Source organism: Polistes dominula, unplaced genomic scaffold, assembly GCF_049000335.1.
Source record: "Polistes dominula isolate Pdom_NZ unplaced genomic scaffold, Pdom_raw_medaka contig_37, whole genome shotgun sequence".
Classification (NCBI taxonomy): Eukaryota; Metazoa; Arthropoda; class Insecta; order Hymenoptera; family Vespidae; genus Polistes; species Polistes dominula.
In genome coordinates this window covers 883,419-904,121 of record NW_028301169.1, presented here as the reverse complement: position 1 = coordinate 904,121, position 20,703 = coordinate 883,419, and the positions used below count along the sequence as shown (strand labels likewise).

General features: G+C 37.4%; 1 protein-coding gene across 3 annotated transcripts; it reads left to right on the top strand.

Moving 5' to 3' along the window:
- Positions 1-1,090: 1,090 nt before the first annotated feature.
- Positions 1,091-20,312, top strand: Gbeta13F (guanine nucleotide-binding protein subunit beta-1). Of its 3 annotated transcripts, XM_015330053.2 has the most exons (8): positions 1,091-2,464; positions 2,572-2,697; positions 13,680-14,570; positions 16,160-16,305; positions 16,389-16,682; positions 16,830-17,031; positions 17,158-17,374; positions 17,590-20,312. In XM_015330053.2, the coding sequence occupies exons 3-8, from the start codon at positions 14,514-14,516 to the stop codon at positions 17,694-17,696; spliced, it is 1,023 nt and encodes a 340-aa protein (XP_015185539.1). In that variant the 5' UTR covers positions 1,091-2,464; positions 2,572-2,697; positions 13,680-14,513; the 3' UTR covers positions 17,697-20,312. The 3 variants fall into 3 exon arrangements, with proteins under 3 accessions (XP_015185539.1, XP_015185537.1, XP_015185538.1); XM_015330051.2 differs by lacking the exon at positions 2,572-2,697; XM_015330052.2 differs by lacking the exons at positions 1,091-2,464; positions 2,572-2,697 and adding an exon at positions 11,135-11,959.
- Positions 20,313-20,703: the final 391 nt, after the last annotated feature.

Below are 20,703 nucleotides of genomic sequence, written 5' to 3'. Positions count from 1 at the left end.
GGCGCGGCGACAGGCCGACGTCTTTCTCGACGACGACGACGACGACGACGACGACCACCACCACCACCACCACCACGACGACGACGACGACCACGACGACGACCACGACGGCGGCAACGGCGGCAACCCAGGCGACGGTACGTACGGGGTGTCGTACATAGCGCCTGCGCCCTCCTTTCCATCCCCCACCTAAAACATATTCGCATCCGATTATACTGCCCCGATACCACACCTCCCTCCAACCTGCCACTGATAATATTGATAAGACTCTACTTCTCTCTCTCTCTCTCTCTCTCTCTCTCTCTCTCTCTCTTTACATACTTACTTCTCTCTTCTCAACAACTCTTCTTTTGGCCAAACTTTGGTGTGCTTTTATTTCTCTTCTTATTCCAGAGGGTACTTTTATAAATAACATACAATAACATTCCACGATATTTTCCAACATTTTTCTATATAGGAATGAATTATTCTTTATTATTATTTATTTAACTTTTATAGATTAGAATTGTATTTGTTTTCGTTCATTACTTCTCTATAATTTTCTGTTCGTAGAACGCACGATGATTATTACCTGGTAGAAACAATATATCGTTGTTGTAAAATCGATTTAATGGACGAGTTTAAATATTTCTTCAAGTTTCTTTTGTTTCGTTGAATTTCTCTAATCGATATTTTAAGAAACGCAAATCAAGTTAAGGTATCCCGCCATTACTGCACTCACTAGTGGCGCCACCTTGATATTCTGTAATATCCTATATCGATTAATTGTTACCAACAGTTAGTTTTTTTCCGAGACTGTACTGTCGATAAATATTCAAAATTACTCGATACGATAATAAAACTAAAAACAAATTAATTAAGAATAATTAATAAGAACAAATTTAAAATAAATAAATAATAATATTTACCGGAAAGTGAAAAATAAAGAAATAGCAAATAATAACAAATTGAAATAGCTATCATTGAAAGATGGCAGCAGGTGCATACACAACTGACATGAAGTGCGCCACGGTAAAGTTCGGGTATCTTCGGGAACCGGCGGATTTGGAATAAAGGACAGTCTAGGAACAGAACCAACCCCGCCCTACTACTCGCCGGGTGATCGACTAAAAGAAGAAAAGGTAACAGCAGTAGGCAGCAGCAGCACCAGCACTAGTAATACCAGCAGTTTCCATTGGTTCCGCAAAAAGGCAGAGAGTCGCCGACGTCGTTCCTACTCCTCCTCCTCCTCGTCCTGGGATGAAAACGATCGTTGACGCCCGTGCGCCGCGCTGCTCGCCCTTTTGAAAACGATCTATCGTGTCGCGTGCCCTACCTCTGTACGTGTTTTTATTAGTAAGTGTGTATTCGTGTATTCTACTACGTAAAACCGTTCGTTTGGTCGGTTGGTTGGTTCGTCGTTCCGTTCGTTCCGCATATTCGTTCGTAGTTCGTAGATAGTTCGTGCATTATTCGTGCGTGAATATTTGTGCATATGTAATTGGAGTAAGAGAGAAAGAGAGAGATAGATAAAAAGAAAAGAAGGAAAGAAAGAGTAAAAGAGATACAAATAAAAAAAGGGAAATAGAGAGATAGATAGATAGAGAGAGAGAGAGAGAGAGAGAGAGAGAGAGAGAGAGAGAGAGAGAGAAAAGAGTGAGTGAAGCGCGCGCGCGCCTACTCGCTGATCATCGTTTCGTTTCGTCTCGTTTCGCTTCGTTTCGTGGTAGTAGTCGGGAACGTTCGGGTTCTCGGCACGGCCCATCATTGTCTCTCTCGCACCGAGTCATTCTCTTCTCGCGTGGACGCCTCGAGTTTTTATAACCTGAAAAAAAAGTAAAAAATAATAAATATAAATAAAGTTTAAGAATAAGGAGTTTAGTGAGACAAGCCGAGAAAGAGAGAGAGAGAGAGAGAGAGAGTTTTAATGTTTCAATGTAAATCCATTTCTCTGCGGTGTTGTTGTTAATCGATTCGATTCGTGACGGCGACGTTAAAGTGTCATTAAATCGTCGATTCTTTAAATAAGTACGTTGTTTTTCATTTCTTGTGCTCCCTCGTTAAAAAGTATTCGCGTTACGCACAGACACATACATACATACATCATACATTTTACATAGTTATAATAATATACATAATACATTTGTACAACTGTCGATGATCGTGTAATTCGTTGTGAAGAAGAAGAAGAAAGAAAGAAAGAAAGAAAGAATAAAAAGAAAAAGAAGTAAGGAAAGTGCGTAGTAATCGATGTGAGGAAAGTCGAAGCGACACGACGAATCCCCTCGAGGCACCTCCTCGCCGTTACGTGAGAAAGAGAAAGAGAGAATAGATTGGAGAGAGAGGGAGAAGGAAGAGAGAAGAGAAGAGAGAGAGAGAGAGAGAGAGAGAAGCAAGGGAACTCTGTAGGTGGGACAGAGAGGCCAACGCACCGACGACGAGCCGGGAATTCGATCGTCTTCGAAGCTCCGTCAGGGAGCTCCAGGTACGTTTAATTATCGATCCATCGAATAATTAACTTAATTAATCTTTCAACTATGTACAATCGTCTTTATTTTCCTCCTTTTGTCAATTTTCAAACGGCATTTTCAGTTTGCTTTACAACGAGCGGCACAACGTCGGTAGCCAATATGGCCGCTGCCTAGGCCTCGACTGTCAAAATTTATACTCCATTCTTAAATATCGAAAAGTATTCGAGTTTATCGATCCTCCTTTACGGTTAGTTCTCTATTTTCTTCTAACGTTCGTGTTATATTGTTTTTTTTTTTTTATCTTTTTCTTATCTTCCTGTTTTTCTCATTTTTGTGTTTTCTTTGTACATTTTTTTTTTTACTCATATTTTTTCTTAGGTTATATCAAACTTTGTATCGTCGACTTTTTGGTATGAGTCAGTACTAACCGGTACTGCGATAACGAGCTTCTTCCTGCTTTCATTCCAGGTTCCACTTTGATGTAGTTTTTATACTACATGGAAAATATTACAGTTTTACATTAACAAGTTTCCTCAAGGTTCCATCATTCAATTATTTGTGATCACTTAAAACTTGTGTATCATATGTAAAACATTTCTATGAAATTCATTATTCCTTATTCATACTTGAATGTAATTAAATGTGATATAAGTTATATAAAAAAAATGTCATCTACGTTATACAAATATTATGTCATTGCTTGCTTAACGTATACATTTGAATGTTACTCATACAATGTTACTTCGATGAAATTTATCTTCCATCAAACTGAACACATCCATGGAAAAGAAGTTAGTATCGAATAATGAAAGATGTTTGAACTAATGTTAACATAGACAGTGACTTTTCATCTTAGCATCTTTTGCATTGATATTCTGTTCTTCTGTTATCGCAAAAAATGCAAACACAGTGCATAGACAATATTTGTACCGATGATGATTACCAGTACTATTTTCTTAACTAATTTTTCTACTTCGTTGTCATAGAATAACCAAAGTTTATGATTGCACAGTTGTTTCTTATCGATAAGTGCATTTGTCAACATGATTTTAGTCTTCGAAGACTCAACCAATTATTCTGTGATGTATATTGTTACATATGAATATTTTTCTTATCAATTCGTAGAGATGGTTCTCAAACAAACTCATCATACTGCGTATACCTGATACATCTGACGAATCTTGAAACTAATTAAAGGATTATTTTATTATCATTTAAGTTATAAGTGTTTTCATGTGTCTTAACAAATTCGGACTTTTTAGATAAACGATTATTTCACTAGTTACAACGACATTGTCCTCCGCCTACTATTCGTAATTCTGGAAAATTAACACGTGACCTGCGTCACGAACGTTACTCAATCTAATGTCTGTTAATTCCAAGCACCGGTGGAACGACACAGATCAACCGCGATATTCCAGTACTCGATTAAGGACATTTAACTTTTCAAATTGAGTTTAAAATGACTCTTTCTCTTTTCCCAATTCTTTCAACAAAAAAAAAAAAAAATTGACGACATTTGTTCAAGATTTTATAAATGATTCAATCTATTACAACAACACCAACTGCAAGAATTTGGATAGTGCAAGTTAAATAAATAAATATTCATTTTAATCAAATAATAATTAAGATAGTAAACAAAAATGGTAATAGAATTATTGGCAAATTTAAATAAATAATATTGTTTGTATTATTTGGCAAACATTAGTGCAAAGATTTGCAGTATTTTTATTTTTAGATGAAGAAGAGGGAAAGCAAAATGCAAATGCAATTGTTTATTCCGTTCTAAGCGATCTGGAAAATTTTTTTCACTTGCAGTGCAATGCCTGTGACGTTTATTTAACGAGGCTTCGGCTCGGCTCGTGGTTATCTCTCGCTACACGCAATTAGAGTAACGGGGACTTGCATAATACCATCTAGCATATACACCGAGAGATGAGACTCGCGTGAAAACAAACTCACTTTTAGTTGGTATAACATCTCGACTTTGTATCTGTTCAAAGAAATGAGAATTCAAACAAAACATACAATAATAATAAGAAGAAGAAGAAGAAGAATGAGAAGATAAGTTAAAGAAATATTCCAACCAATGGAAATGAAATAAAAAAAAAAAAAACAACAACTTTCGTTAGATTCACTTTTTAAATAATGCTCAGTTAACTTTCTCATTAGTAGGTTAAACGTTATTTTCATCCAAAATAATGGCTCATTTCTCGATCAATTTCTCTCCTTTCACTATCGTCGACCATACTCTCTTTCACCTGCACGTTGATTACACACATACACACATAATAATATTCAATAATTTTCTAACGTGAGTAGAAGTAATCAAAATAAGATTTTAAATAATACCAAAATCGTGTAAGCTTAATATAAGTGATTCAAATTTGCATTAACCTTTGAAACATGATTATTTATTTATAATATTATCAATAAAATGTGGTATTAAAAAAAAAAAGGTACCTTTGATTTACTTTGGAAAAATAATGTCGAGTATGAAAATAAAAAAAAAAAACAATAACAGGAATAAAAGAAACAGTTATATAGTACTCGACATTCTCATTGGTCATTGGTTCATCTTCACAATTGACCGGTGCAGTTGTCTTAATCGACTTTAATTGCTTCGAAATTCGTAGTGTTATTGTTGTCTAGTATCATACTAACGACTGACTGACATTGTCATGTGTGTGTCTCTTTGAAGAATGATGAAACAAATTCAAGAAAACAACTTTTTTTTTTATTTAAAAATTCATCCATCATTTAGACCAGTGTTTGAAATCATATTTAACAACTTACCATGCATGTGAACTTAATCTACAATTGCATAATATTCAATCTTTGATTTCATCGATTGATTCATTTAAAATCATTGCAACCAATGAAAACTAAATGAAACAAAAAAAAGATATAGATAAAACAATTTTATCATTTTATCTTTTTTTATTATTTAATGTTATGTGATTTTACTTAGATCCTTTCAAAAACTTATGTGTACCTTGTGTGTGTTTGTATTTGTATAAACGTGTACATTAAAAATACCAATTTACCATGGAACTACTCAAGCAATATTTCATTAAGGAGAAAATAGATTGATGAAATTTATTAACATGGTCTAAAAGTTAATGTTAAATGTTCAAAGTTTGTATAATAAAAATTATTATTAAAAAACAAAAAAAAGAAATTGTAGTAGTAACACGTTTCATAGGACAAATAGTAGGTCGCGCTACTTGACCACCGCAAAGGGTCAACGTATGCGAGTTGTATAGTATAGAGAAGAGGAGCTTCCCTTCAGTACACCCTCCACCTCCACCTCCATCTCCTCCAACTGCTCTTCGTCTATCCATCCGGTCCAGCAGCCCTCCTTCCGCCCACGGGGTCACGTCCTGTACCACCATTTCTCTTTCTCTATCTTCTTCTAATTTCATCGCCACGAATTACTTATTTTTTGGTGAGGCGGGGGGTGGAGAGAGGGAGGGAGGGAGGGGAGGAGGGTAACACCAACCACCAAAGGGATGAATTACAAAATGTTTGATCAACAAAATAATTTGTTGAAACTTAAACTGCAGCATCAATCAAGTATTTTACTTTGATTTAGATATTTTTTCTTTTTTATCTGTAATGTTTAAACAAAATAAAATAAAAATTAATTTATCAAACGTGATTGTAATTTTTCTTTTTCTTTTTTTTTTTTTTTTTTATTATTCAAATAGTAGTTTCCTTTGACAAAATGTGAATTATTTAATCGTGTTCTTAAACAATTGTATTATTTCGTAATTATTTTGTCAACCCTAACACAAAGTTGAATGATCTGTGAAGATTCTTTTTAATCTATTCTCACGAAGAGAGAGAGAGAGAGAGAGAGAGAGAGAGCTGATAATATTCCTTGTGAGCGTTCTAGATTCTTAAGTAATCCAAACATTCGACTGCCATTTTCGCTCCTTTCTTTTGACGTCACACCCGTGGCTCGTAAAAATAGCGAAACGTTCTCTTTCTCTCTCTTTCTCTCATACACATATACACAAATACTCTCTCTCTCTTTCTATTCGTGATCTTAATTTCTTAACGAACATAATCTCAAAATTGCAAAATTGCATCTGATTCAAAAATGCATTCTCTTCATTTGTATTCACCTCCATCTTTTTCTTTTTTTTTTTTTTTTTTTTTAAATCCACTCAAAGTCAAGACTGTAAAACTAAAAAATAAAAATCCCCATTATATTATTACTATTATTATTTTATTTCATATTGAATTTCGAAACGTGCGTTGAGAATTGAAAGAAAGAAAGAAAGAAAGAAAGAAGAAGAAGAAGAAGAAGAAAAATAAAAAGAAAGAGAAAAAGAAGCGTTTCGATTATATGTCGTTGACGTCACGAGCCTACTTATGACGTCATTCACCTGCCACCGGTGCTGTGCTCCACCCGATTCGATTCCAACCAACGGTGTCAACGCCGTCGTTTTCTATCTTCTTGTCCTTTTCTTCCTTCCTTCCTTCCTCTCTTATTCTTCTTTTCAAGATGGGTTTCTTTCTACCTTTTTATTTTATTTGATATTTTATTTTGTTCTGACGTCGATAAGTTGAAATATGCACATTATTATCAGAAGTATAATAATTTAAAAGAAGGTGATACGACGGTGTAATTTAATGAAGATTCACACACCAAAGTTTGAAATACTTTTCAAATATTTTGGAAAAGTCAACCTCTCTGTACTGAGAACTGATGAGTTTGAATTTATTGATCGTACTGTCTTTTATTCTTTCATTTTTTAGATTATTCATAGGAAATTAGAAAGAAAAGAAAAAATAAAACACCCTGTATAGATAATTAACAGAAGAATAGTATATTATAAAATAAAAGAAGGTTTTATGTGACGATTAGAAATGTTCTTAACAAACGATCGATCATCCTTCCTTCTTTCTCAGGATCGATCGATTAGCCTAGCTTGGGTGGTTGTGGTGGTAGTGGTGGTGGTGGTGGTGGTGGTTGGTAGTTGTCGTGCGTCAAGTCTTATTTTAACTTTGCAGCAAGTTCTTTGTGAAGAAGAGTATACTATTCCGAGAGTTGCCGTGCCAAAAGTAGAATACTTAGCTTTGAAAATATTGTTTTCGTGTGTTAACGTCAAACCTTTCAGGATATCGATGTTACCATACATTAAAACAACGTGTATAATACATGTGTGAATGTATATGCGTACTCATATACATTAATACATCATATACTTTCATCAATAGGATGGTGGATACATGTATCATAACTTTGTGCACACATTATACACATAATGTACCAACACTATCACCCCGTTCATGTGTAGATACTTGACACACCACATTCATGAACCATAGTCGATTAATAATCCCGTACTCGCTAGTAGCACACGCGCACAAAGCAACCCTGGACTCCTCGTCTCTTCTCTTTCCCTCACACATAGCAAAGTAGCAAGCAACTCTCTCTCTCTCTCTCTCTCTCTCTCTCGGGCGTGTCTGTTGTGTGTTATTTTTTCATTATTTCGCGCTGGTATCTCAACTAGTTTCCCTTCCATCTTCCTTTTCCGCTTGTTTCGTCTCTCTTTCTCACTTCCTTTCAACTTGTACTGCTCGCGTAAATGGAACGAGCGCGTCGCTTTCGTCATACCAGCCGGCGGTGACTCTCTTATTAGCTTCAGTTGAAGACTCGTGTCGTCGTAAAAAGAGAGTAAAAGAAAAGAATAAGAGAGAGAGAGAGACACTTGGTGTCCCGTTGACTCGACTCTTCTCGAGTAAAGTTGAGTTGTAACCTAAAAGACACCATCACCATCGTCAGATCTTGCTCGATTCTGTGCGTGAAGAAAAAGAATAAAAAAAAAAGAAAGTAGGTCACGTATGTCGTTTTGTTTTACTCTTTGAGTCATCCTCTTCTAACCGATCAAAAGAAAATACTCTAAATTCATCATGAATCCTCAATAAAATACCGTAGTACTGTTTTGATCTCACGAACAAATGCTTGGACCTTCAAAGTATTCAAATGTCAATAAAAAAAAGCTCGTTGGTAATGCAGGAAGTGGAAGAAAGAGAGGTTTCAGTGAAAGAGGGTAACAGGTTGGATAACAATCAGTTGTTTTTGGCAACGTTCTCTGGAATAAAGTTAAGTGGTAGTAGTTGTGGTGCAATAATCGAGTTCCCTTGGCAGGTGTAACCTTCCAAGCAGCAGCAGCAGCAGCAGGCACGCTTCTGAAGCGTCCCTCGAAACATTCTCTCTTTCTTTTTACCCCCTTCCTTTTACTTTCTTACTTTCAATGCCGTCCTTCCTCCCTTACACAAGTTCCCAAAGAAACCGTTGCGTTTAAGTCAGGGACTTCGATATCCAAGGACGTTCCTCGTTCCTCATTCCTCATTTCTTCCTAGCTTTGCCAATCCCCGCGTGTTTCTGCATCGTCGGAGTCGTAAAGCGGTTGGTGTGGAACGCTAGAATAAGTGAGGGAAGGGGCAAGAAGGATCTTATTGGACGTTGACCTGGCAACGGCTCAACTGTTGCTCCCATTCGCGTATCCGGGAGTCTACGACGATGACAACTATCAAAAAGGGTTTTACCCCTTTTTTTCTAGCGATACTCCAACATCAAAAGCTAATGTTTTGTTTCGTTTGGATTATCAAACCACCCTGTTGTGGTTACAATTAGACGATCTTCCTAGCTCATTTGTTATTCGAACATAGGAAAAGGGTTGTTTTATAAAGAAAACATACGATCGATCGTATATTTCATTCCCAATATCTGTTGGAAGAGGGAAAAAAAATTTTCGGCTCCTATTACCGTGTGTGTGTGTGTGTGTATGTGTGTGTAAAACTGAGAGTGAGAGTAAAAAAGGGATGTGAAGGAAGAGAGGAGAAAAGCACATTGGCCAAGCCTCCTCTCCTCGACGATCGAACAAGCCGTTAATCAACCGAACACGCACCTTGTTCTTTGAGCACCCTCTGTCTATGTTGGTGCAGCCAATCGAGAACGCTATTAGCGGTTCCGTTCGTGGTCATGTTCAGGCTCTGCCTCGAATAAAGCGAAAGCCCGTTAAGGTAAAAAAAGAAAAAAAGAAGAAGAAGAAGATAAAAAAAATGTATTTTTATAGAATACCTCTCGCTGCATGAAGAATCCTCCTCTAATGGGGAGGGAAAAACGCGGCGACACACAAGTGTGTTTCGACTAAACCTTACACGGTAAAAATGCACCCCCCCCCTCCCTCCACACACACACACACAAACACATATTCCCCCATACGGAGTTTCAATGTGGAAAAAGTAAGATGAAGTCCGTTTTCACGGTCCACCTTTTCTGAGAATTTTGGATGTTGGACGATTGCCAGATTTCTTTGTAGATATATACATAATTTTCCAAAGCGTGGATATGTAATATCTTCGAGCACATATAGTCTCAAGTCTATAAATACTGATTTTCTTCTGAAAGTCTGAAGTCCTTCTTAAACGATTGAAAACTTTTATCATATTGCGAGATTTCTCACAATCGTTTGCGTTAACTAACGATTAGCCAATTACAAAATAAGCAAATGAACAATTCCAACAAATGTTACTTACAACACACGTGCATCAATCCAACCATTTTTTTTTTTTTTTTTTTTTTTTTAACGAGAGGAATGACAAAGTAGAGATAAGAGTGAAACGACTAGGATCCTGAAGCTTTGCAGATCCCATAACGTTTAGTTAATATTGAAAAATAATATAAAACAAAACCCACACCAGGTTTCATCCCCATTTTCTAATGGTCATCGACTAATCACATCTGATCATTGATTATAAAAAGAAATAGGGCAAACAAAAATGATCAACAGTGGACTTGTTAGAAGTGGAAAGTGTTGTTAGACAATATCATCAAATAAAATGATCAAAAATTTGTCAAATGCACTTAGGACGAAGACTACAACGATGAGAGGCATCATCTCATCATTGGTGGTGTCCGCGAACAGCAACCTGTCATGCAAGGAGCAAACGATCGTAGTGCCCTCTCGACGCCGGTAGTCGCGTCGATAAGCATGCGTGATGGCGCCACCAATCCTCTCTCTCTCTCTCTCATACATAAATACACAGACACATATACACAGTTTTTCTCTCTCTCTCTCTCTCTCTCTCTCTCTGGCGCGCGCAAACCATTCCCCTCTTTTGCTCTTTACCACGGCACGGCATGTTCTTCGTCCACCCGGCCGGTCTTCTCTCTTTCTATCTTTTTCTCTCTATTTCTCTCTTTCTCTCTCTCTCTCTCTCTCTAAACCACATCCTCTCTGGGTGTGGTTCGAGAACGCGTCGTCGTTGAATCTCCTACACTACCCTTTTTTTTTTATACAAACTCTCTCGTAAATGACACTCATATTACTTGTTATTTGTTCTATTTAAACTCATTTTACTCAACCCATGTAAAATCGTCGATCAAAACACGTACGTCTCTCTCTCTCTCTCTGTTACACATGCATGTATGTATGTATATGTGAGATTGTATATGTGCTAATTCACTTCCCCGCTCTCCTCTTTCTCTTTGATTCTGTCTAGAGTGTTTCGAAGAAAGAAGATAGATAAATAGATAGATAGATAGAGTGTGTGCGAATACGAGAGAGTGAGAGAGGGAGTTGTGGGGGTGTAGGGAAGAGGGTTGCGAGAGCAGAGGGGCAAGACGTCGGTCGGTCGGTCGGTCGTTCATCGATTCGTCGCTCTCCCACGGTGATGGTGGTGGTGGTTGTGGTGGTGGTGGTGGTGTGATGTACTATGCTGTACTGTGCTTGTTCTGTACTGTGGTGTTCTCTCTACTGTTCTCTCTTCAGTTCTGTGAACGCGGCATTAAAGAGAAAGCTCTATATAATAAAATAAGCACGGCCAATGAGCGAGCTCTTCCTAACGTGTGTGTGTGTGTATGTGTGTGTGCATGGCGAGTGTGTCATCTATCTTCTTTGAATCGCATCTTGCGTATCAAAGTTTGACGAGTCAAGTTGGTGGTTGTTTGATGAGAAGAAAAGTCTCTTCACATTTTTCGTACCGGCAATAACAGCAACAGTAGCAAAGAAGAATAAGAAGAAGAAGAAAAGAAAAAGGGGAAGTCCAAGAAAGGGTTGGGGTTGTAGTGGTGGTGGTGGTGGGGATAGTAGTTGCACCAGGGAAGGGGTAAAAGTTTTTTTTTTTATATAGGAAGATAAGAGGAGTTCTTCTCGCACAAGGAGGAACTTCCTCTGTTTCACTTCCGTGACTCCTTTGGATGATAGAAAGCGCAACCTGGCGCCGAACCACGCAAATATTATCGCTTCTCATTTCTCCTCCATCTCCACCTCCACCTCGTCTACTTTCCTCTCCTTTTCTTCCCTCTTCCTCCGCCTCCTTCCCTTCCTTCTTTTCCTCCTTCCCCTCCTTTTCTTCTTCCGCTTCATCCTCCTCCTCTTTCTCCGCTTCCTCCTTCGACGATTTCGTCGTACGTCGCACTCGTCGCGGAGGTTATGTTCGTGTTAGCTCGATGACGCTCTGACAGGAGTGGATGAGGGAAGGCGAGTGTAAGTTCGATAAAGTCTCTCTCTCTCTTTCTCTCTCTTTCTTTCTATCTTTTTCAACCATTTCTTTATCATTTGTTTCCCACCCCTTTTTGGGTTTTCTTTAAATTGGAAATATGAAAAAAGAAAAAAGAAAATGGCGTGTTCCGATTGGCCAAGATTCGATATGGGGGTTTACTTTACTGTTTTCCAAATTTTGGTGCAACATTTGGAAAAGGTCATTGGTGCCAAATTAATCCAATCAGTAGAGATTATCAGTGTCTTTTGTAGTGGTGGTGGTGTTGGTTGGTGGTGGGAGTAAATATAAAACCAATGACATTAAAATATATGGGAGAGAGCCTGTTGTTCAGCATGAACATCAAGAGAATATCGATAATCGATTGTACCAGCTAGTACAACTTACTGAATTAAGATCGAACCGGCCATATTTCTTTTTCTCCCTTTCCTCTCTTTCCATCTTTTTCATTGAATAATTGTCAATCTATCATCAATTTATTTTCAAATAGATTTCAATAGGGTTGTGTTCATTGACAACATATTCGTTCAATGGGATGACAGGATTATTGAAAATGAGACCGTTAGGAAAACTAAAAAAAGAAGAAGAATCGATGGGAATACGTGTTGGTGTTTCAAGGTTCGACAAACCAACAAAACAACAAAAAAATTCTGTCAGAAAGAAATGACTCCTCCTCCTCCTCCTCCTCCTCAGTTCTCTACACAACCTACACCATCTCCATCTCTCCATTTTCATAAAGATGTTCATTGAGCATGCGCCAAAAGTATTTCGCCGGCTCCGTAAAATGAGAACACCTTGCGTTGGATCGACAACCCCCGGTTTCCCCGGGTTGCGATACCACCTTTTGGAGGTGAAGGACGCTCGTTGCCACCGTTTTTATTCCACCTCGTGCCGACGCACCAAATTTCTTTTTTCTTGTTGTTTTCACTGAAATCCCTTTAAAAATCGATCATTTGCCTAAGAATTTTGTTCCTTCCTTTCAAGATTTAGTTGATTCAGATTGTCAAACTTTTATTCTGTTTGTTTTCTTTCTAAATTAGTACGGATAAAATATTTGACGCCGTTTAATTCTTATCTAACAGCGAATTGTGAAATTTGAAGGTTTATTTTAGGAGTTTATGTAATCTATCAAATAAAAAAAAAAAAAAGAAAAATAAAACCAAGTGTTTGGAAATAACGAAGTTGTGTATAGTACGATGATTCACGTGTTTCATCGAAGTTGTCGATTCATTCTATCAAAATTTCCTCGATAAAAAATCAAATTTCTAAAACAAAACAAAACATTAACCAACAATCGAATATCTTTAATCGTAAGAGTAAAACGAAAGTAGGTAGGGGGAGGAGGTTATGAATCGGTGCAAAAACCCATGATAAAGAAAAAAAAAGTGCAATCCTTATCTCTAGGCAAGAGCCATTTTATCTGTTATTTGCGAAAGATGGGCCTTATCGTGCGATTTCTGACTAGTCAGCGATGGTTGGGTTAGTTCGTTTGACTCAAGCTCATGCATCGTGTGTGTATTGCTTCATTCGATGATGAGAAAATGTGTAGGGGGAGTCATTAAAGTGTACCATCAATTGCATTGTTTCATAAATGTTTAAAAACAAAAAAATGTCTTTTACGCACATCAAACAAATGAGAAAAAGAAGACAATGAAACAAAACCAAAAAAAAAAAAAAAAGAAAATAAACAAATTGATGATTTTTCAGGGGTGGCAACGGTCTCGCTCGGAAGCGTCGAAGGTGGCGCGAGGGGTGGACGAGTCGGCGTTGGCCTGGCTCTGGTTCTTCCGGTGGTAGCAGCAAAAGTAACAAAAGCGGAAGCGGCCAAGTTAGTAGCTGAAGAAAAAACTCTAGCAAGCTATTCTCGGCTAGAGATAGCAACAGTAATAGCAACAGTAGCAGTAGTAGTAGTAGTAACAGCAACAGCAACAGCAGCAGTAGGGTTACTTGAGGAAAGGCTAGTGTCGTCATCATCCGGCGGACTGGGAACGCTGTATATCGAAGAAGAAGAAGGAGAAGAAGAAGAGAATCATCGCAAGAAGAATCCTATTATTCTTGTCCTCGTCCTTGCATTCTTACCTTTTCTCCTCCCTCCACTTTCTCCTCCAACTCCGCTTCCACCTGCTCCTCCACCACCTCCTCCACCACCGCTACCTCCAACTACAACACCACCTCGTTCATCTTCGTTCAACGTTCAAAAACATCTTCTTCTTCTTCACGGCGAGTTATCAAATTCTTCGCAGGAAGAAAGTGAAAAGAAAGAAGAAGAAAAACAAGAACAACAACAACAACTACTACTACTACTACTACTATTACAAGGAACACAATCGACTGCGTGACACCGGTGTAACATCGGTGGGCCAACGAGGCCCTCCTGTCGCGTAAAAAGCAACAAACAATCTCTCATTTATCTTTAAAACTAAACTATTCTAAGCCTTACTTCCAAAAAAACTACTACGACGAACGGATACTTCTTCTAATCCCGCTCGTTAAACGGACTATCGAGAAGTACAGAAAGTCGAAGCAAACACGACGGGCACCATGAATGAGCTCGACAGCCTTCGCCAGGAGTCGGAGACCCTCAAAAATTCTATTCGAGTAAGTTTCCCCGAATATAATAGGAGTCCCGATCACACCCACATTGTTTATTTTTTCTTCTTCCCTTCATCCTCCACTTTATCCTTCCTCCAATGTCTTTATGTTATTGACGTCGTTGATGATGATCATGCTGTGAAGAAGATTGCTGACCTAAACAGATGATGAATGAAATTCGAATCCTCCTAAAGTTCGGTTATCTTCGATAATCGTCGCCGAAGTAAGTTTCAACCTCCCATTTCAAATAGTTTCATCGATTTGTTGTAGATTTAATCCTACATTTCACTCTGTTAGCTTTTGTTGCCCCCCCCCCACACACAACATTGACTTTGATTACCTAGAAAAAGGAAAGATAAAAGAGTAATGTAGAAAATGAATAAGACTTATTTACAGTATGTTAATCAAGAGAACACTGAATTCGTTCTCAAGCATATTCGTAATAATATCTCATCGTTATCACCAAAAAGAATTCGTGCAAATTCCCTACCACCCTTTTTTTTTTGTTACTCATAGTCGACTGGTGCTGGCAAAGCTACTGCTTTACTTTGCTTTAACTTGCCTCTGCTAAGCTCCCCAAAGACAAAGCAACAGTTCTACGTGCAACAGCGGTGCATTGTTTTAAAAGATAAAAGTCTCGGGCATCTCTCGGGCGAAGTGCACTTGCCGCTAAACACGGTCTCGACCCCCCATTCATTCCTTAACGAGTCACCGACTCCTTTTTGCATTTTTTTTTTATTTTCTTATTCTTATTCTTCATCCTTGTCAATCGTATTTATTTATTTACACAAGTGAAAAATTAACACAATTTTATCCTTCAAAAAAGACCCTAATATCATCGCACAAGATTTTAAACCAAGGCCCTAATTCTAGACACGCGTCAAATTTGATTTGTTATTGTTCTAACAAAAGCTTGCAGTAAACTAACCAACCTAGTCTCTTGTTTTTAGATACCCGTTGAATTGCTGGTATATATTCGTTGATTAAAAATAACTCGACTGAGAAAGAGTGATAGAGGGTGGTATAGTTAAGAGTGCTGGTGTTGGTGATAAAAGTAGCATAATAACGGAAGCACACAACACAACTCCTAAGCAGAGAAAAAAACCCTGAGACCTAGCGTGCAGCACCCCCCAGAAGAAGCTTTCTGTATGGTGGTGAGATTGTAGTAGTAGTAATAGTAGTGGTGGTTAGTGATGGTGGTGGTGGTGGTGGTGAAACACGCTAGTCGCTAGCCATGTTGGTGCTCTGTGGTGGTGGTGGTAGGGCGCGGCATAGCCATCGCTTCTCTGATCAATACGCCACCATCCCTCTCTCTTTCTTTCTCTTTCTGTCTGTCTTCCTTGCTCACTCTTCTTCGTCTTGTTTCTCCTATTCTCATACATGTGAGGACTCTATCTTATCACTTCTTTTTTTTCTGATCAATAATATCGATCAGTTCATTATAAATCATTTACCATTAAAAAAAGTGATTCCCCTCAGCCTACACTTTTGGGGTCTTTCAAAACACACAACCCATACACACCCAATACGATTGACAAGGATGATTTAGGATTGATAGATGTTAAATTGATTGTGGATAATTTGGTTTCTCTTAGGATGCCAGAAAAGCTGCATGCGACACCAGCTTGGAACAAGCGACGGCCGGCTTGGAACCAATTGGTCGAATACAAATGCGTACGAGACGTACTTTACGAGGTCACTTAGCTAAGATTTATGCTATGCATTGGGGAAGTGACTCTAGGTATTATCAGAAATACTCTAATCTTGTCACCCTTCCTGTATTTTGGGTTTTGGTTGTTTATAAATCGAAGGTTTGATTTGTAGAAATTTAGTATCCGCCTCGCAAGACGGTAAGCTGATCGTTTGGGATAGTTATACGACCAACAAGGTACACGCCATCCCTTTACGTTCATCGTGGGTGATGACCTGCGCGTATGCACCGTCGGGTAGTTACGTGGCTTGCGGTGGCCTGGACAACATATGTTCCATTTATAGCCTTAAAACAAGAGAAGGAAATGTACGGGTCAGCAGAGAATTACCAGGACATACCGGATACTTGTCCTGTTGTCGATTTTACGACGACAACCAAATCGTTACTAGCTCCGGTGACATGACCTGGTAAGAAATGGATCCCTTTTCAATTGAAAAAAAAAAAAAAAACTTATATGAAGTCTCTAATCCTTGATACATTTGAGAATCCTATTTTATAATACCTCAAATTCATGTCAATGACAAGAATTTGATCATTTTGTAATTTTGATTCAGTGCTCTGTGGGATATTGAGACTGGTCAACAATGCACTTCGTTCATCGGTCACACAGGAGACGTCATGTCCCTATCGCTGGCTCCCGATACGCGTACCTTCGTTTCCGGTGCGTGCGACGCTAGTGCTAAACTTTGGGACATTCGTGAGGGGTCTTGCAAACAGACTTTCCCTGGACACGAGAGTGACATAAACGCCGTTACGGTAAATCACACACAAACACAGTAATATTTTGTTTGTATTTTTGTCAGGAAAGCTGATTTCGTCATACTCAACGATTGATAACGTTAATCGCGGTTTAACAAATAACATTTTTTTATTTGGGTACAGTTCTTCCCTAACGGACACGCTTTCGCGACGGGTTCGGATGACGCTACTTGCAGACTATTTGACATCAGAGCGGATCAAGAACTGGCGATGTACAGCCACGACAATATTATTTGCGGTATTACGAGTGTAGCTTTCAGCAAGAGCGGTAGATTGTTGTTAGCTGGCTACGACGATTTCAATTGCAACGTATGGGATTCTATGAAAGCCGAGCGAGCTGGTACGTTTGTCCATCTTAATATAATTTTGCATTTTTTGCCACGTTGCTGCTTATTAAGTTCACAGTGAAAGGGTTAAGAATAGTAGGGGAGAGAAGAATTTTGGATTTAGGGCCTTCTCTCACGTATACTGTTATTCCTTTAGGTACTACAACACACCCAAATACACAATATAATTGACAATTCTATTGAACAAATATAAATTGTTTGTTAAAAGGTATACTCGCTGGTCATGACAATCGCGTATCTTGCCTTGGTGTAACGGAAGATGGTATGGCCGTAGCGACGGGATCTTGGGACTCATTCCTTCGCATTTGGAACTAACTTGGGGCTCCCCCCAAGACGTTCCTCCAAAGAACCAACTGCAGCCAGTCCGCGTACAATATAAGCATCAGATACCACCATCTTATCACGGAGCAACAAGCCGGCGTGCCAGCAGTCGCGACATCATCGGTCAACAATGAGCCACCGGTTACAACACCGGAGGTTAAGCTGATCAGAAACTTTGGATATCCGACGAGCAGCGGTAACGGAACCAAATGTAACAACAATAATATTAATTATTACAACAACAACAACTACAACAGCAGCAGTAATAGTAACAGCAACAACAATTACAATAACAACATTAATAATGGCACAAAGATAAAGAAGAAGCACAAGAATTGCAGCAATAGCAACAACAGAAACAACAGTAGTAGCAGTAGTAGCAGCAGCAGCAGCAGCAGCAGCAGCGACTCTAAGAACGTTTTGGGTTGTGATGGTAATAATAAAAAAAAAGACTACCGTAATAGACGAATAGTCGTTGACTTAACCTGGCGACGTGGCAAAGTCGGCGACAAGATTACCCGCGAGTATCAACGCTTCTAAGTCAAAACTTATTTTTACCATCGTTTTCGGATGCTCAATTTTTCAAACTAGCGAAAAGAAAAGAAGAAGAAGAAGAAGAAGAAACAAGATGATGATGATAATGATGATAGTGAGGAAGAAGAAAAAGAAGAAGAACGAGTTGTAGAAGAAGAAATAAAAAAAAGAGAACGAGGAAATGGAATATTAAAATGGTGGAAGAGAAAGGAAGCAATCGAGAAAATAAAAACGAAGAAGAAGAAGATGAAGAAGAAGAAGAAGAGGGAAAGGGAAAACGGTAAATTGTGTCGAAGTTTTGAGGTTAAAAAAAAGTTTGAGAAAAATGTAGAACTGGAAATACCAAAAAAAAAAATAAATAATAATATTAATAATAATAATAATAATATTAATAATAATAAATAATAATAATAATAATAAATAATAATAATAATAATGAAAACAAGTTAACATAAAAAAGAAAAGAGAGAGGAGAGCATCAGCAGACGGGGGAATACTTGTCGAAGAATAGTCGTCGTTGTCGTCGTCGTCGTCGTCGTCGTCGAAAAAAAAACTATTTAAAAAAAAAATAAAAAAAAAGAACTATACAATTAAAATCTCTCGCCATTACGTTCGCGAGAAGGATAAAGGAAAAAAAAAGAAACTACGTTGCTTCCTTGTTTCTTTGGGCTCCTCTTTCCTTCCTTTCTCCAGAGGACCGAACACGCGTTACAAGTTTAATCCATGACGCCGATGTGACGCCCAATCCTTTTTTTGATTAGGAGAAAAAGAGAGAATGAGAGAGAGAGAAAGAGAGAGTGAGAGTGAGAGTGAAAGACAACATTTGTTTAAACAAAGGAAGCAACAGCAACAACAACAAAAGCTACATCAGCAATTGACTTTGGCTTTTGACGATCCTTTCGAAACATGAGCATATTTATTAACACAATTACATGTAGTAGATGATGATGATGATGATGATGATGATGATGATGATGATGATGATGATGATGATGATGATGATGATGATGATGATGATGATGAAAATACGAAAATGAATTTAACACAAAGATGAAGATGAAGATGAAGATAAAGATGAAGAAGATGAAGATGAAGATGAAGATGAAGAAGATGAAGATGAAGGAAAGTGTTGGAGGATCGTCCTACAAGAATAAATCCTAGATGTTGATAATCGTCTAGATATAAAAATGATGATGATGATGATGATGATGATGATGATGATGATGATGATGAAGAAGAAGAAGAAGAAGAAGAAGAAGAAGAAGAGGAGAAGAATATAATAATAAAAAAAAAAGAAGAAGATGAAGAAGAAGAAAAAAAAAAGTAATGAACTTTTTAAATAACTTGACCTTGAACGTAAGGTTCCGAGCGTTCACTGCCGATAAAAGACGCCGACGCGAGGCGCGACGAGACAAAATTAATAAATTAAAATTTAAACAAAATAAAATATTAAAATATTAAAAAATATACAAAATAAATAAATAAATAAATAAATAAATGAATGAATGAATGCAGAGAAATATAATAATGGTCGTACTTATTTTGTGCGATTATTATTATTATTATTATTCGAACGTGAAAGAGAAAAGAAGAAAATGAAGATGAAGGTGAAGATGAAGAAGATGAAAGCACTGGTATGTTGAATAAAAAAAAAGAAAGGTTCAATGTACGAAAAGAAGAAGAAGAAGAGGAAGAAGAAAATGAAGAAGATGGTGATGATGATAATGATGAAGAAAAATAAGCGGTTGTGTTGGAACAGCGGATGCAGAATTAGAAACAAAAGTTGTAACAGGAACAACCATCAATGAAGAAAACTAAGAAGATGAAAAATAAGAAGAAGAAGAAGATGATGACGAAGAAGAAGGATTTGATTATCGTCATGGTCATGATGATAATCTTTCGCACGTTGCGTTATTTTTTCTTTTTTTTTTTTTTTTTTCTCAACGTATAAACGCACATCGTCGTAAAAACACGCGCGCGCGTACGCATACACACGTGGTATTTAAATTAAATTCCAATTAACAAATAATAAAATGAGAAGAAGAAGATGAAGATGAAGATGAAGATGAAGATGAAGATGAAGATGAAAAAAAAAACTGTTAAACGCGATTTAAATAAAATAATTAAAAAAAGAGAATAAACAAAATATAAAGGAACTGAGAGATACTCGCGCACGGACGTCTGAATTAAATAAACAAAAAAATATTTAAAAAAAAAAAAACATAAAAACGTTATAAGAACACACACACGTACAGAGATATAAAAGAAATGAATAAATAATAATAATAATTATAATTATAATAATAATAATAATAATATTAATAATAATATTAATTATAATAATAATTATAATAATAATTATATTAAATAATAATAATAATAATACCACACGCAACGCCAGCGAAAAAAATTAATAATAATAAATAATAATAATAATTACAAATAATAAGAATAATAATAATAATAA

What these genes read in the sequence shown, in the direction of transcription:
- Gbeta13F (XM_015330051.2), top strand. Translation starts at nt 14,514, where the DNA reads ATGAATGAGCTCGACAGCCTTCGCCAGGAGTCGGAGACCCTCAAAAAT. An exon ending in CCCTCAAAAATTCTATTCGA is followed by an intron (nt 14,571 to 16,159) that starts GTAAGTTTCCCC and finishes GGTTTCTCTTAG; the next exon opens with GATGCCAGAAAAGCTGCATG. An exon ending in GTGACATAAACGCCGTTACG is followed by an intron (nt 17,032 to 17,157) that starts GTAAATCACACA and finishes ATTTGGGTACAG; the next exon opens with TTCTTCCCTAACGGACACGC.